This window comes from Chiloscyllium plagiosum, unplaced genomic scaffold (assembly GCF_037043375.1).
Source record: "Chiloscyllium plagiosum isolate Xiang-an unplaced genomic scaffold, Cpla_swu_hap1 HiC_scaffold_3, whole genome shotgun sequence".
Lineage (NCBI taxonomy): Eukaryota > Metazoa > Chordata > Chondrichthyes > Orectolobiformes > Hemiscylliidae > Chiloscyllium > Chiloscyllium plagiosum.
Genome location: NW_028270141.1, coordinates 133,290,215 through 133,305,123, shown reverse-complemented (window position 1 = coordinate 133,305,123; position 14,909 = coordinate 133,290,215). Strand labels below are relative to the sequence as shown.

The following is a 14,909-nucleotide window of genomic DNA, read 5'->3' as shown; positions in this document are numbered from 1 at the left end:
TTCCCTACAGTGTGGAAACAGGCCCTTCGGCCCAACAAGTCCACACCGACCCTCCGAAGAGTAACCCACCCCCCCTCTGACTAATGCTTCTAACAACTATTGACATTTAGCATGGCCAATTCACCTGACCTGCACATCTTTGGAATGTGGGAGGAAACCGGAGTACCCGGAGGAAACCCATGCAGACAATGGGAGAATGTGCAAACTCCACACAGACAGTCGCCCGAGGTTGGAATCGAACCTGGGACCCTAGCACTGTGAGGCAGGGGTGCTAACCACTGAGCCACCGTGCTGCCCATGTGATGTTGAGGGCATGGCCTAAAACTTAGAGCCAATGCTTTCAGGAATGATGCACTGAACAAAAGGACTGTGAATGCTGGAAATTGGAAACAAAAGCAGAACTTGCTGGAAAAATACAGAACTAGAGTTCTAAAGAGGGCCCACTGGCTGTGAAATGTTATCTCTGCTTCCTGTCCACAGGTGCTGCCAGGTCTGCTGTGTTTTTCCAGCAATTCCTGTTTCTTTTTCAGGAGTGAAGCCTGAAAACCCATTTCTCCATGCAAATATGTAGATATATGGAACTGTCTCCCGTAAATGTGAATTGTTACTCAAACGCTTATAGCGTCATAGAGATATACAGCATAGAAACAGACCCTTTGTTCCAAATCATCCATGCTGACCAGATATCCCAACCCAATCTAACCCCACCTGCCAGCACCTGGCCCATATCCCTCCAAACCCTTCCTATTCATATACCCATCCAGATGCCTTATAAATGTTGCAATTGTACTAGCCTCCACCACTTCCTCTGGCAGCTCATTCCATACACATACCATTCTCTACATGAAAACGTTGCCCCTTAGGTGTCTTTTCTATCTTTCTCCTCTTACCCGAAACCTATGCCGTCTAGTTCTGGACTCCCCCACCCGAGGGAAAAGACTTTGTCTATTTATCCTATCCATGCCCCTCATGAGTTTGTAAACCTCGATAAAGTCATCCCTCAGCCTTCGACGCTCCAGGGAAAACAGCCCTAGCCTAGTCAACCTCTCCCTGTAGCTCAAATACTCCAACCCTGGCAACATTCTTGTAAATCTTTTCTAAACTCTTTCAAGTTTCACAACATCTTTCCGATAGGAAGGAAACAGAATTGCACGCAATATTCCAACAGTGGCCTAACCAATGTCCTGTACAGCTGCAACATGACCTCCCAACTCCTGTACTCAATATCTTGACCAATAAAGGAAAGCATACCAAACGCCTTCTTCACTATCCTATCTACCTGCGACTCCACTTTCAAGGAGCTATGAACCTGTACTCCAAGTTCTCTTTGTTCAGCCTCACTCCCTAGGACCTTACCATTTAGTGTATAAGTCCTGCTAAGATTTGTTTTCCCAAAATTTAGCACCTCGTATTTATCTAAACTAAACTCCATCTGCCACTTCTCAGCCCATTGGTTCATCTGATCAAGATCCTGTTGTAATCTGAGATCATCTTCTTCGTTGTCCACTACACCTCCAATTTTGGTGTCATCTACAAACTTACTAACGCTACCTCTCTTATGCTCACATCCAAATCATTTTTATAAATGATGAAAAGTAGTGGACCCGGCACCGGTCCTTGTGGCACTCCACTGATCACAGGCCTCCAGTCTGAAAAACAACTCTCCACCACCACTCTCTGTCTTCTACCTTTGAGCCAGTTTTGTATCCAAATGGCTAGTTCTCCCTGTATTCTATGAGATATAACCTTGCTAACCAGTCTTCCATGGGCAACCTTGTCGAATGCCTTACTGAAGTCCATATAGATCATGTCCCCTGTTCTGTCCTCATCAATTCTCTTTGTTACTTCTTCAGAAAACTCAATCACATTTGTGAGACATGATTGCCCACGCATAAAGCCATGCTGACTATCTGTAATCATTCCTTGCCTTTCCAAATACATGTACATCCTGTACCTCAGGAATCCCTCCAACAACTTGCTTGTCCTTACCACCTTTCTTAAACAGTGGCACCATGTTAGCCAACCTCCAGTTTTCCGGCACCTCACCTGTGACTCAATATCTGTGATACAAATATCTCAGTAAGAGGCCCAGCAATCACTTGCCTAGTTTCCCACAGAGTTCTGGGCTACACCTGATCAGGTCTTGGGGATTTATCCACTTTTATGCGTTATGAGGAGCACTTCCTCCTCTGTGATATGGACATATTGCAAGATGTCACCATCTATTTCCCTACATTCTATATCTTCCATGTCTTTTTCCACAGTAAATACTGTTGCAAAATACTTGTTTAGTATCTCCCCCATCTCCTTCGGCTCCACACAAAGGTCACCTTGCTGATCTTTGAGGGGCCCTATTCTCTCCCTCATTACCCTTTTGTCCTTAATATATTTGTAAAAACTCTTTGAATTCTCCTTTAACTCTATTTGCCAAAGCTATCTCATGTCCCCTGTTTGCCCTCCTGATTTCCCTCTTAAGTGTACTCCCACTGCCTTTATACTCTTCTAAGGATTCACTCGATCTATCCTGTCTATACCTTACATATGCTTGCTTCTTTTTCTTAACCAAAACCCCATGTTGACATAACACTACCAATCTCCAATTTAAAGTTATCTGAAGTGCTTAATGATTAACATGCAAGTCAGCGACAATTTCGTTGAATGGAAGGACAGGCTGGTTGGGTCTCTTCCTGTTCCTATATCTCTGAATATGGAAATTGTTGAAGGTGTTCACTGATTCTTATTTGGGCTTGCTGGCCTACGTCAGATTTCACTGAAGGGAGGAACAACATTTCAGGATTGACCTGAAATGTTGACTGTGTTTCTCTCCACATGATTTTTAAAAGAAAATGTATATCCCCCCGCATATTCTGTTCTTGAGGCAGGAATACACTGAGTGATCCAGAGCAACCTGCACAAATACACGAAGAGGGTGGCGGCAAACATTTTGAACTTGGAATGAAATCAGTGGATGAAAACTTTATTTATTCCTTCTAAATTCATGGCTTACTCATGCTGACTACAAACTCAGTGAAGATTGGGGGAGGGGTATGGGGATGGTTAATTTGTGTACCTTGTTGACGATTGACTTTGACATGGTAGGCCAAATAGCCTTCTTTCACATCATCTATTTTCTATCATTTCCATGTTATCTCTGAGTCAGACTATTAAAGACCTGTTCTGCTCCTCTGTCAGTAGGGACCTTTGATCAGATGTGACATTAAATGAGGTCTCTTTTTAGCTGGAAGTAAAATGGCACTTGAAAAGATCAAGGAAGTTCTTGTTGTCCCCCAACCAATATTATGTTTTTTTTTGATTTGGTCATTATTGCATCTTTGTTTACGAAGGCTCACTTTGTACAAATTGGCTGCCACCTTCTCCTACATTACAGCAGTGACAATACTTTACTACTATGGCTGTATTTGGAAGTTGTGAACAGTGCTACGTAAATTGTCTTCTTTATCATGGGTTCCTTGTAATCATGTCAGTGCAAAGTGTGTGAATGCGTTGGCAGCTTCCACAAAATTAGATCCCCTCAGGATAGTAAGGCAAGTGCTGGGTTGGGTTAATGTAATGTTGCAAACGTGTCCCTGTCTCAAGAATCCATTGTTCACTGTCACTGGCCCTTTTTTAAAAAAAAATACCACAAGCCTGTTGCTGTGGCCCCAAAACAACAGCTCTATTGTTGTGGAACGATCGAGGCCAGAGAGTCCTGTGGATACTTAATGATCGTTTCAAACAGATGCTGTTTTCATCATCATCACCATCCAGGCTGTAGATTCAGGGCTCAGTCCTCCAGTGTCTGGGTCCTGGTTTGTTTGGGTGATGTTGGTCAACCTGCAGCTGGGGGAGGGGATTTGTCTGTCCCTCTTTGGTTGAGGGTGCGATGCTTGGATTGTGAAGTTTAACTGTGCACTGTGTGCTATTTTCTACACAGTGCATATTCCCCCTCCATGTTAACAACAGGGTTTGAAAATATTTTTGGGATCTGGGCATGGCTAGCAAGACTTGTCACGTCTAGGTGCCCCTGAGTAGGTGCTGGCAAGCCACCTTTGTAAACAGCCACTATCTATGTGCACAAAGTTTAAAATCACACAACACCAGGTAATAGTCCAACAGGTTTATTTGGAGGTACTAGCCATTGGTGTGCTGCTGCTTCATCAGGTAGCTGTGGAACAGGAGCATAAGACATAGAATTTATAGCCAAAGATTACAGTGTCATGAAACTGAAATGATATATTGAACAAACCTAGATTGCTGTTAAGTCTTTTATCTTTTAGAATGGGTTGCAGCTTTCGGTTCATTAAGATGTAAATCCCAGAACTTCTTTTAAGTCGCATTGTCGAAATAACTTAAGATTGTATAAAAATAGGTGACATCTCAGGTCAGATGTCTGCTCGGATCTTTAATACATTGTCTGAGAAGTGCTGACAAAGAAGCTCTAATGTCTCCCGGGGTGTAAAAGTGGATTTCAAGGCACTAACCCACTAAGCTGCTAATTCCTGTTTACAGGGATTGAGATCCTAATTCCAGAACAGAATCCCTGTTTATAGGGATTGAACATGTATTTGACAACAGCAAATCCCTGTTTACAGGGATTGAGCATCTAATCCCATGGCAACAAATGCCTGTTAAAGAGATTGACAAACATGCAAAGGAGCCAACCTCCCTCCATAATAATGGGTCATCTGCGACGTACTGAACCCCTTCGGATCAATGACTTTAATCTATTGAAGACTGAGCTTTGTTTTTGTGCTCAACATTGTAAACACATGTTGATTGCCTCTGTGGTAACCTCCTCAAATAGTTCTAAACTGTGTGCTTATGTGCCCTTTCCAATTCCAGTGCCTTACCCTACTCACTTCTAAACATGCATCTTTCGAAGAGAGTTAAACCAAGGTCCCAAGGTGGTTCTAAAAGCTCTCCTGGCTGTTTCTCAAAGACAAACGGGTTTCCTCCGGGTGCTCCGGTTTCCTCCCACAATCCAAAAATGTGCAGGTTAGGTGAATTAGGCATGCTAAATTGCCCATAGTGTTAGGTGAAGGTAGGGAAATGTAGGTAAGTGTAGAGGAATAGGTCTGGGTGGGTTGCGCTTCGGCGGGTCGGTGTGGACTTGTTGGGCCGAAGGGCCTGTTTCCACACTGTAAGTAATCTAATCTAATCTATGTAAATGTATTTCCTATATTACTTCAGTGAAGCCAGTTTTTTTTTTGAAAAGTACTTTGCGGGTGGCATGGTGGCACAATGGTTAGCACTGCTGCCTCACAGCGCCAGAGACCTGGGTTCAATTCCCGCCTTAGGCAACTGTCTGTGTGGAGTTTGCACATTCCCCCCATGTCTGCGTGGGTTTCCTCCGGGTACTCCAGTTTCCTCCCACAGTCCAAAAAATGTGCAGGTTAGGTGAATTGGCCATGCTAAATTGCCTGTAGTGTTAGGTGAAGGTAGGGAAATGGGTCTGGGTGGGTTGCTCTTCGGAAGGTTGGTGTGGACTTGTTGGGCCAAAGGGCCTGTTTCCACACTAAGTAATCTAATCTAATCAAGTAATCTAATCTAATCTGTGAAAGACTTCAGGAATAAAAACAGAAATTGCTGGAAAAAAACACAGTAGGTCTGGCAGCATCTGTGGAGAGGTTTCAGAGTCAATGTTTAGGGTCAAGTGGCCCTTCTTCAGAACAGTTTTTATTTTTTTTTGCTGTTCAGTGTAAAAGATGTTTTTTGGGATGCTCTGAAGCCATCAAAGAGGCACTATATAACTGCAAGCTTTAGGGTGGATTGTTTGTTGCCCAGCTCCCCTCTTAACTGTCCCAGCTGTTCCTGGCTGCACAGGAACCCCAATTATGAACTGCATTCCCATTGATTTTCATTCCCAGTGGAAGCGAGGGACCATGGGTTATTTCCAGCTCGGATACCCTTTTCTCTCCCTCGTCTGGATGGCCTTGGAGATAAATGAGCAAATTCTGCTGCTAGACTAGAAGCACTCCATAAAACTGGGGAGCAACATTGGTCACTAGATGCAGTTCTGGTCACCTATTATGGAAAGGATATTATGAAACTAGGAAGAGTGCAGAAAACATTTACTAGCATGCTACCTGGACTGGAAGGTTTGAGTTATGAGGAGAGGTTAGGTAGGCTGGGACTTTTTTCTTAGAGTGTAGGAGATTGAGGGGTGACCTTTATAGGGGTGTTTAAAATCATGAGCGGCATTGATAAGGGAGATAGCCAACAGCTTTTCCCCAGGGTGGGGGAGTCTAAAACTAGAGAGCATAGGTTAAAGGTCAGAGGAGAGAATGCAGAGGAGTAATATTTTCACATAGAGGGTGGTGAGTGTCTGGAATGGGTTGCTAAAGGTACTGGTGAAGGTGTGTACAGTTTTGTCATTTAAGAAACATTTGGACAGGTTTATAAATGGGATAGGTATAGAGGGATATGGACCAAATGCAGGCAAATAGACCTAGTTTAGTTGTGAAAACTGGGCAGCATATTGCCATGCTGTGCGCCTCTTTAATTGTAACCTTCTGAGAATCTGTGTCTTCAGTGAACAGGAAGAAAGGAGACCACATTGAGCATGAGGGCAGAACAGTACCAATTGGGTGTTCAAAATGTACGTGATACCTCCCCACCCTCAAACCCTTGAGTGAGTTAATGCACCCTGAGAGGGTTTGTGAGGGTGTTCTGTAACCAGGCGCTGAGCAAGGTGGGGTAGAAGGGACTCCATCCTGGGAATAGGGAGCTGTGATGAGTTAACAGAACTGTATGCTGGGTTTAGTTAAATCTCCTGGGTTATGAAGAGGATTGTTCCCGAGAGTCTTCCAGCCTGCTGGAAATGAAGTGAGAATCGGTGCAGGAATAAAACTTCTGGCATCATACTGGAGGCAAATAATCTCTACTTCTGAGACAGAGTATAACCTATTCACTGTCTTTGACCCCTCGCGGAGTTGCTGATTCAATGTCTTTTGGGACAGCAGCAGAATGATGAGAGGAAACAAATGTAAACTTTGTTAAGAGATCTAACATGTTGTCTCTTTTCATCAAGTCCATCAGACACTAGGCACCACCATGGGAAATTGTAAAGTATTTGTGTCTTAAAAGTGTTTGCTGTCTCTTTTGTCTATGTATTGTTTTTTTGAAATAGAAGGCCCGAGAGACAGAATTAAGAGTTTTAACGTGTGGATTATACAGATTAACACAGTTGCCTCAGCATCTTTACACGGTGTGGTTGCTTTCTGTGCGGCGTGTCTAGTCACAGAGCAGCTATTATGTTCAGTTGTAGCTCTGAAGGATTACTGCTGATTTGTGAGGCTCTTCCAACCACTGCTGATTAGAAAGGGGGCAAGGCTTGAGATTGAAAGAAAGAGAGAGAGTGAGAGACGATAAAAAAACAATTAGCTGGAGAGCAGATGTCTTTGCTAAAGTTTGAGCCTCCCCTTCCCGAGCAACCACTTACTGTTTCAAAGTGGCTGAACTTAACTCGGACAAGAAACCAAACCCCCAACCCCCTCCCTCCCTCACCCTGACCCCTCAATCCCATCACAGCAACCCCCACCCAGGTCCTCCTGTCATCTGCTGCATCAGATGTTCCCCTCTGCCCTATTTTCCAGCACGCTGTCATTAACTAGTTCAAAACCTTCAGACATTGCAACCCTGTCAGACTGAATTGGCTTTAAGTCGAGTTGACAAGACTTGAAGTTAATTATGCTTTATTTTTCTCTCACCCGTAATTGTGTATGATTTGTCTTTCAAAGGGTAAAACATGTTATTATTTTTCTGGAACCTTGTGCGTTATCCCCCTGCCCCTTGCTGGCAATTGTTATTAAGAAGTGGGATTGAAACCCTTTTAGAGACAGTCAGGCGTTTTTACTTTTTGTCGGCTTTGCCCTCTCTCTCTGCCAAGCCCTGTCCGAGAAACAGAAGGAGGGTCTACTCCTGGGATTAACGCTGCTCCAAAACCCAAGTCTAAAACATTGAGGCCAGTCTTAGATCTAAGTCTTCTACTCCTGTGCCATATTGAAGGGGTGGATAGTCACGACTCTAGCGCTGTGCTGAGTTTAGAAATTGACTACAGGCTGGATGAAATATAAGGGTCGTTTGTATAATGCAGAGACAAATACATCCTGTCTTTCATTTACTTTTCTTTCTATCCTCTTTCAAAAGTTTTCAATTTCCTTTTTGTTTTTAAAAGTTTTTTTTTCCACAGTCTGTAGTTAATCATGGTGTTCTAATACCTCTTCCTGACAGAAATATTTCTATCTACTTGGCTCCTCTGTTCTGAAATCATGAAGGGCCTGGATAGGATAAATAGACAAAGTCTTTTCCCTGGGGTCGGGGAGTCCAGAACTAGAGGGCATAGGTTTAGGGTGAGAGGGGAAAGATATAAAAGAGACCTATGAGGCAACCTTTTCACACAGAGGGTGGTACGTGTATGGAATGAGCTGCCAGAGGAAGTGGTGGAGGCTGGTACAATTACAACATTTAAGAGGCGTCTGGATGAGTATATGAATAGGAAGGGTTTGGAGGGATATGGGCCGGGTGCTGGTAGGTGGGGCTAGATTAGGTTGGGATATCTGGTGGACGTGGAGAAGTTGGACTGAAGGCTCTGTTTCCGTGCAGTACATCTCTATAACTGGTGTTAATACGGAATCTAAGTTCACAATTTTCACAATTTTACATTCATGTTTTTGTCCATTTTCAGACTACATTTTAGAAATCAGCAGTGTGATGAAATACTCCCCACTTGCCTGGATGAGTGTAGCTCCAACAACACTCAAGAAGCCTGGCACCACCCAGGAGAATGCAGCATAGTCAGGGGATGATTGCACATGATGGAGTTCTGGGGTTTGAGGAAGATATTAGCGTGACCATAATGCTCACCAGTTTTGAAGAAGGGTCACTGGATCCAAAATTTTAACTCTGATTTCCCACCAAAGATACTGTCAGACCTGCTAAGTTTTTCCAGCAATTTCAGTTTTAATTGTTGATAATGCTCATTGGGTTTGTGTGGCGCATGTACGAAGAGGATTTGGCAGAAGAAGAGTCATGTTCGACTCAAAACATTAACTGCTTTTGTCTCTTCCCAGATGCCACAAGACTGCTGGGTTTCTTATTTAAATTTCAGATCTCCAGTATCTGTAGTATTTAGCTTTTGTTGTAGATGCGTATAAGTGCCTTGGTGGCGGAAGCAAGGTTAGTATAGCAATGGCGCGAAGCATGTGTCTCCCAGTGAGATGGTGACATTTAAAACTGCATGTTGAATGGAGCTCCAGGATAGTGAATGGTCTGGTTTGGCGAAACTCTGTGTCTGACAGAAGCTGTAATCATGTGGCACAGACATGAAATTTACGGCAGGAGATCAATCTTTTGGGGAAGTGAAAGCCTTGTGGGATTAACGCTGGACTATTAATCCAGAAAGTCGGTCAATGTTCTGGGGACCCGGCTTCAAATCCTGCAACGGCGGATGGTGGAATTTGAATTCAGTCAAGAATCTGGATTTAAAGGTCTAACGATGACCATTGCTGATTGTCAGAAAAACCCATCTGGTTCTCTAATGCCCTTTAGGGAAGAAAATCTGTCATCCTTACCTGGTTTGGTTGATTCTCAATGACCTCTGGGTGATTAGGGATAGCAAATAAATGCTGGCCTGGCCAGTGACACCCACATTGCTTGAGTGAATAAATAGAAATTTTGGCTCACGTGAATAAAGTATGTGTTCTGTCAAGAGCAAAATAATGCTGGTAGGAATTTGAGCAGTAGCTTTTTGAATTGTTAGCGTACCTGGCTAAGCTGCCTAAGGTGCCTATGGATGGTGTTGTGTGAGGAATAACAGGTAGGTGGGGAATGGGAGACTATTAAGGATGGATTGAAGGCTGTGCTCTGTAAATGTAACCTTGCAAGAGCCCTTCTTCCTTCTTATTTAGATTTCAGTGCGATTGCAGGTCATGGAGAAACAACATCAGGAGCTATTGGAAAATGTAATGGAGAATGTGTGTAACAGTTTCTGTATTGTTTCCAGCTATTGTGGTGCCAGGATCCTAAGTGATGTGCAGAACAAACAGCTGAAAGAGATGGCCTCTCTCTCTCTCTCTTCCCCCGCACTCTTCCAGACATATAATATCATTTAATTGATGGAAAATATTCTTCTGTAAAGGTGAAAACATACAACAACGGCCCAGACATCACTCTGTTAGTGTTTCTCTTTCACAGAAAGCGTCCTGCCTAGGGTACTCAAAACTCTATTGTGTAAAAATAGGTCATTTAGCCTGCCCAGCTCTCTCTTCAGAATCTGCATCAACACTTCTGTTTTGCTCAAAGATGTTTGAGAGTTAAAAAAAACACTTTTTAACCCGTTTGTGACCTATATACTGCTTCTGGATAGATCACTTTTATGATATTCACTTAACTGTGGTAACTGGGGGCATGGCTAATTCCAGGCCAAGGATCTGACCAATGTATTTGGTAACAGAACCCCATAAAATGTTGAGGTGGTCATTTACAAAAAAAAAAGAAAAATGAGGGAAAGTGAAAACACGACTGTTGAAATCTTGAGATTTTAAATTAACCTCTTTTTCTCTCTAAGGGTCAATAAAACTGTAAATATTTCCACCCCCTCACCCCTCCAACTATCATCCCAATCAAGAACAGCATAGGTTCTTTGAACCCCCAATCTATTCTGTTGCAGAATAAATGAATTAAAGAGAGAGCATTTTATTCAGGAGTGACACGATGATATGTTTTTTTATGCAACAGGAGGAGTCAGGAAGAGGGAAAAGGAGCATTAGGAAAATGGAAAAACTGTATTCTGTGGCCTGTTGAAAGCACTAGCACTTCACACAATCCAAATTGTGTGGCATATTTGGACAGTTAATTTGTGATTAATAGTCATTTGGTAGAATAGAACATAACATTTGGTGAAACATAGACATGTTTCGTCAAAACCTAAAATTATCAGGGGCAGTTGGCAAGAATACCAATTTAAGAGGAAAACCAGGATTTTATGCTATATGAGAAGTCAGTGCTGATTGATTGGCGAGTTGACTCTGATTGTAAGAGGCATCATCATGGAGAATACACTAGTGAATGGTGATTGACAGTCCACATCAGTCTTTATTTAAATTTTAAATTAGAAGTTGTCCCTTATTGGTCAGGGCATCGTGCTATGAAATAAGCTAGCAAATGGTTGTTACTTATTTTGTCAAGTTGAATCGGTGCAGTGTGTGCATATACGTTTTCTAACTACAAAGAATATTGTTATCAATGTATTTTAACTTCCAGGATATGCAAGTATGCTACAATATGAGCCTGTCTGACAATTATCATTTGGTTGTCATAATTCTTTCCATACTTGGGATTATCCAGCAAATGTTGTCCATTTGCGGCAACATATCTAATGTTGGTTATTTATTGGTTTTGCAAGCTTGGGCTGATTTGGGTATAGTCAGGACCGTTTAAAGTGCGGTCTAACCAAAGTTTTATAGAGCTGCAACAAGATCTCATGACTCTCAAACTCAATCCCTCTGTTAATGAAAGCCAAAACCCCATATGCTTTCTTAACAACCTTGTCCACTTGGATGGCCATTTTAAGGGATCTATGTACCTACACACCAAGATCCCTCTGTTCCTCCACACTGCCAAGAATCCTATCCTTAATCCTGTACTCAGCTTTCAAATTCGACCTTCCAAAATGCATCACCTCGCATTTATCCAGGTTGAACTCCATCTGCCACCTCTCAGCCCATCTCTGCATCCTGTCAATGTCCCTCTGCAGCCTACAACAGCCCTCTATACTGTCAACGACACCTCCAACCTTTGTGTCGTCTGCAAACTTGCTGACCCATCCTTCAATCCCCTCATCCAAGTCATTAATAAAAATTACAAACAGTAGAGGCCCAAGGACAGAGCCCTGTGGAACACTACTCACCACAGACTTCCAGGCAGAATATTTTCCTTCTACTACCATTCACTGTCTTCTGTTGGCCAGCCAATTCTGTATCCAGACAGCTGAGTTCCCCTGTATCCCATTCCTCCTGACCTTCTGAATGACCCTACCATGGGGAACCTTATCAAATGCCTTGCTGATGTCCATCAGTATGATGTGTTATACTGTTAGGCACTTTGCCATTCTGTGCTGGCTTATGGTTTATGTATCTGAAACTAATCTAGGTAGATTTCTTTTTTAAAAGTTCAGTTTTTAATATCTAATTTTATTTTTCTTAGAAGATGTTACTGAAGAAAAGCTGTGAAGCTAAAACAAGAATTATTAAAATTCGAGTGAGTATATCAAGTCATGCTTCATCTGTACCAGCTCTTACTTTCCCTATTCTACACCTTTTGTACCTCACTCTAGGCATGACTTTAACTATGGACAAAGATTAGAGTGGTGCTGGAAAAGCACAGCAGGTCAGGCAGCATCCGAGGAGCAGGAACAATAGTTTCTGGTAAGAGCCCTTCATTATGGGTGTCATTATGGCGCACAAAAAACCCCATTTAAAGATTTTCAATGCGACTCTCTGGGTCACTTTAATCCTTGAGCATTAATCAATATAACCCATCCAAATCAGACAAACTTGGATTATACTGCTGCAATTTAATTGACAGTTGGATTGAAGTTTGCATGATATTAAGGGGAACAGATAGAAAGAAATTCTATCTTCTGAATTGTGATTCTGGGACGAGCATCGACGATCTAAAAGTTGTAGCTGGACCTTTAGTCAAGAACACTTAGAGTCATATGTACAGCATGGAAACAGACTCTGCGGTCCAACCCGTCCATGCCGACCAGATATCCCAACCCAATCTAGACCCACCTGCCAGCACCTGGCCCATATCCCTCCAAACCCTTCCTATTCATATACCCATCCAAATGCCTCTTAAATATTGCAATTGTACCAGCCTCCACCACTTCCTCTGACAGTTCATTCCATACACGTACCACCCTCTGTGTGAAAACGTTGCCCCTTAGGTCTCTTCTATATCTTTCCCCTCTCACCCTAAACCTATGCCCTCTAGTTCTGGACTCCCCGACCCCAGGGAAAAGACTTTGTCTATTTATTCTATCCATGTCCCTTGTGATTTTATAAACCTCTATAAGGTCACCCCTCAGCCTCTGACGCTCCTGGAAAAACAGCCCCAGCCTGTTCAGTCTCTCCCTGTAGCTCAAATCCCCCAACCCTGGCAACATTCTTGTAAATCTTTTCTGAACCCTTTCAAGTTTCACAACATCTTTCCGATAGGAAGGAGACCAGAATTGCGCGCAATATTCCAACAGTGGTCTAACCAATGTCCTGTACAGCCGTAACATGACCTCCCAACTCCTGTACTCAATACTCTGACCAACAAAGGAAAGCATACCAAATGCCGCCTTCACTATCCTATCTACCTGCGACTCCACTTTCAAGGAGCTATGAACCTGCACTCCAAGGTCACAAAGTTAGTAGAAGTTTGGAGCTTGCTTTTGCAAAGAGCACTTGATGTTAGATCAACTGCTAATCTTAAAATTGACATTGTTAGGTTTGTGTTAACGGAAAGTATTGTGTGATACCTAGCAAATGTGGAGTTAAGTCACAGATGAACCATGATCTTCTGAAGAGGGATGGAACTGCATCAAGGAACTAAATGGTCTCTTCATGTTCCAGTGGTACTAGTGTGAGCAGTCTCATTGATAGGTGTCTTCTGCATTTTAAATAGACCTCCACTTGTCAGTGTGGACTGACTCCTGACTCCATTTTGTACAGAAGTAAAATAGTATTATGTGGGTACAAGGCAAAAGCTCTACTGCAGGAATAAATTACTGCAGGTGCTGGAATCGGAACGGAAAACAAAAAATGCTGAAGGTCACAGGAGGTCAAGCAGCATCCATGGAGAGAAAGTTAGCTAATGTTTTGAGTCTAGTTGACTCTTCATCACTTCAGCTCTAGATTAGAGTGGTGTTGAAAAACCGCAGCAGGTCAGGCAGTATCTGAGGAGCAGGAAAATCGACGTTTCGGGCAAAAGCCCTTCATAAGTCCTGATTTCCAGCAGGACTCTGATTTCCAGCAGGACTCTGATTTCCAGCATCTGCAGTCCTCACTTTTGTTCATCACTTCAGCTCTGATGAAGAGTCATCTAAACTTGAAACATTAGCTTGCTCTCTCTCTCCATGGATGCTGCCTGACCTGCTGTGATTTCCAGCATTGTTTTTTTTGCTTTCAGTCAAAAACTTTCCTGCCATGCATCTTGTTTAGTGAGGTACAGTCACATATGCTGTTAATGCATCAGGGTTGTGCTGTAGAAAGGTCTGAAAGGGTTAATAAGTGATTGAGTGAGTGCATTAGGCAGAGGGGAGCTGTGGCGGAGTAAAGAGGGAGCTTGGGCGCTGGGGCGCTTTTAATTACTCCTGGTGTTTTCTTTTCGTATTTTCTAATCAATTTGCTAAGAGATGTTATGACACACCCCTGCAGCAGGCAAGGCTTGGACCCAGGTCTCCTGGCTCAGAGGCAGGGACACTATCTACTCTGTTACTAATAACCTCTGTAGTCATGTATTCATGTCAGCTGTAATTAGTTGCAGTAAAACAATAAGTTCCAAATTCTTCATTCAACAAGGTTTTTCTAGCTGGACCAGAAAGGTGAATATCCTGAATCCATACGAGACCATTTTGGATTTGAAGGAACTCCTGCACGCCTGCTTATAGAGGGAGATGGTTTTGTTTTTCCTTTCTTTTCAGTTTGTTTTCTGGCTGCTTGTAATACAAGTTCAATGGCAAGGCACATCTGTGCGGGAATATGTAAATCGTCAATCTGCTCAAAGCGTATCTATCAGTAAGAGAGTGGAAAGGTTTAAGTATTTCTTGAGTTTAATTGTGCATTCATCTCTTGTTAAAGCTAATCGGCTATAAAGAAGTAGGTCAGGGACGGCTAATTGAGTGAACACAGGTTGTTTCC

The 14,909-nt window shown here is 42.8% G+C and overlaps 1 protein-coding gene across 6 annotated transcripts in view; it reads left to right on the top strand.

The window, feature by feature from the left end:
• Window positions 1-14,909, top strand: part of LOC122548499 (uncharacterized) — a 172,672-nt gene that overhangs the window by 137,847 nt on the left and 19,916 nt on the right. For 2 of the 6 annotated variants that reach the window (XM_087983494.1, XM_087983483.1), the window contains exon 4: window positions 12,205-12,258. The exons of 1 other annotated variant lie outside the window; for it this stretch is intronic. In XM_087983494.1, coding sequence (XP_087839620.1) covers window positions 12,205-12,258 — 54 coding nt within the window. Of the gene's footprint in view, window positions 1-12,204; window positions 12,426-14,909 lie in introns of all 6 variants that reach the window. 3 more of the 6 variants (XR_015754504.1, XR_015754503.1, XM_087983492.1) reach the window with 3 other exon arrangements.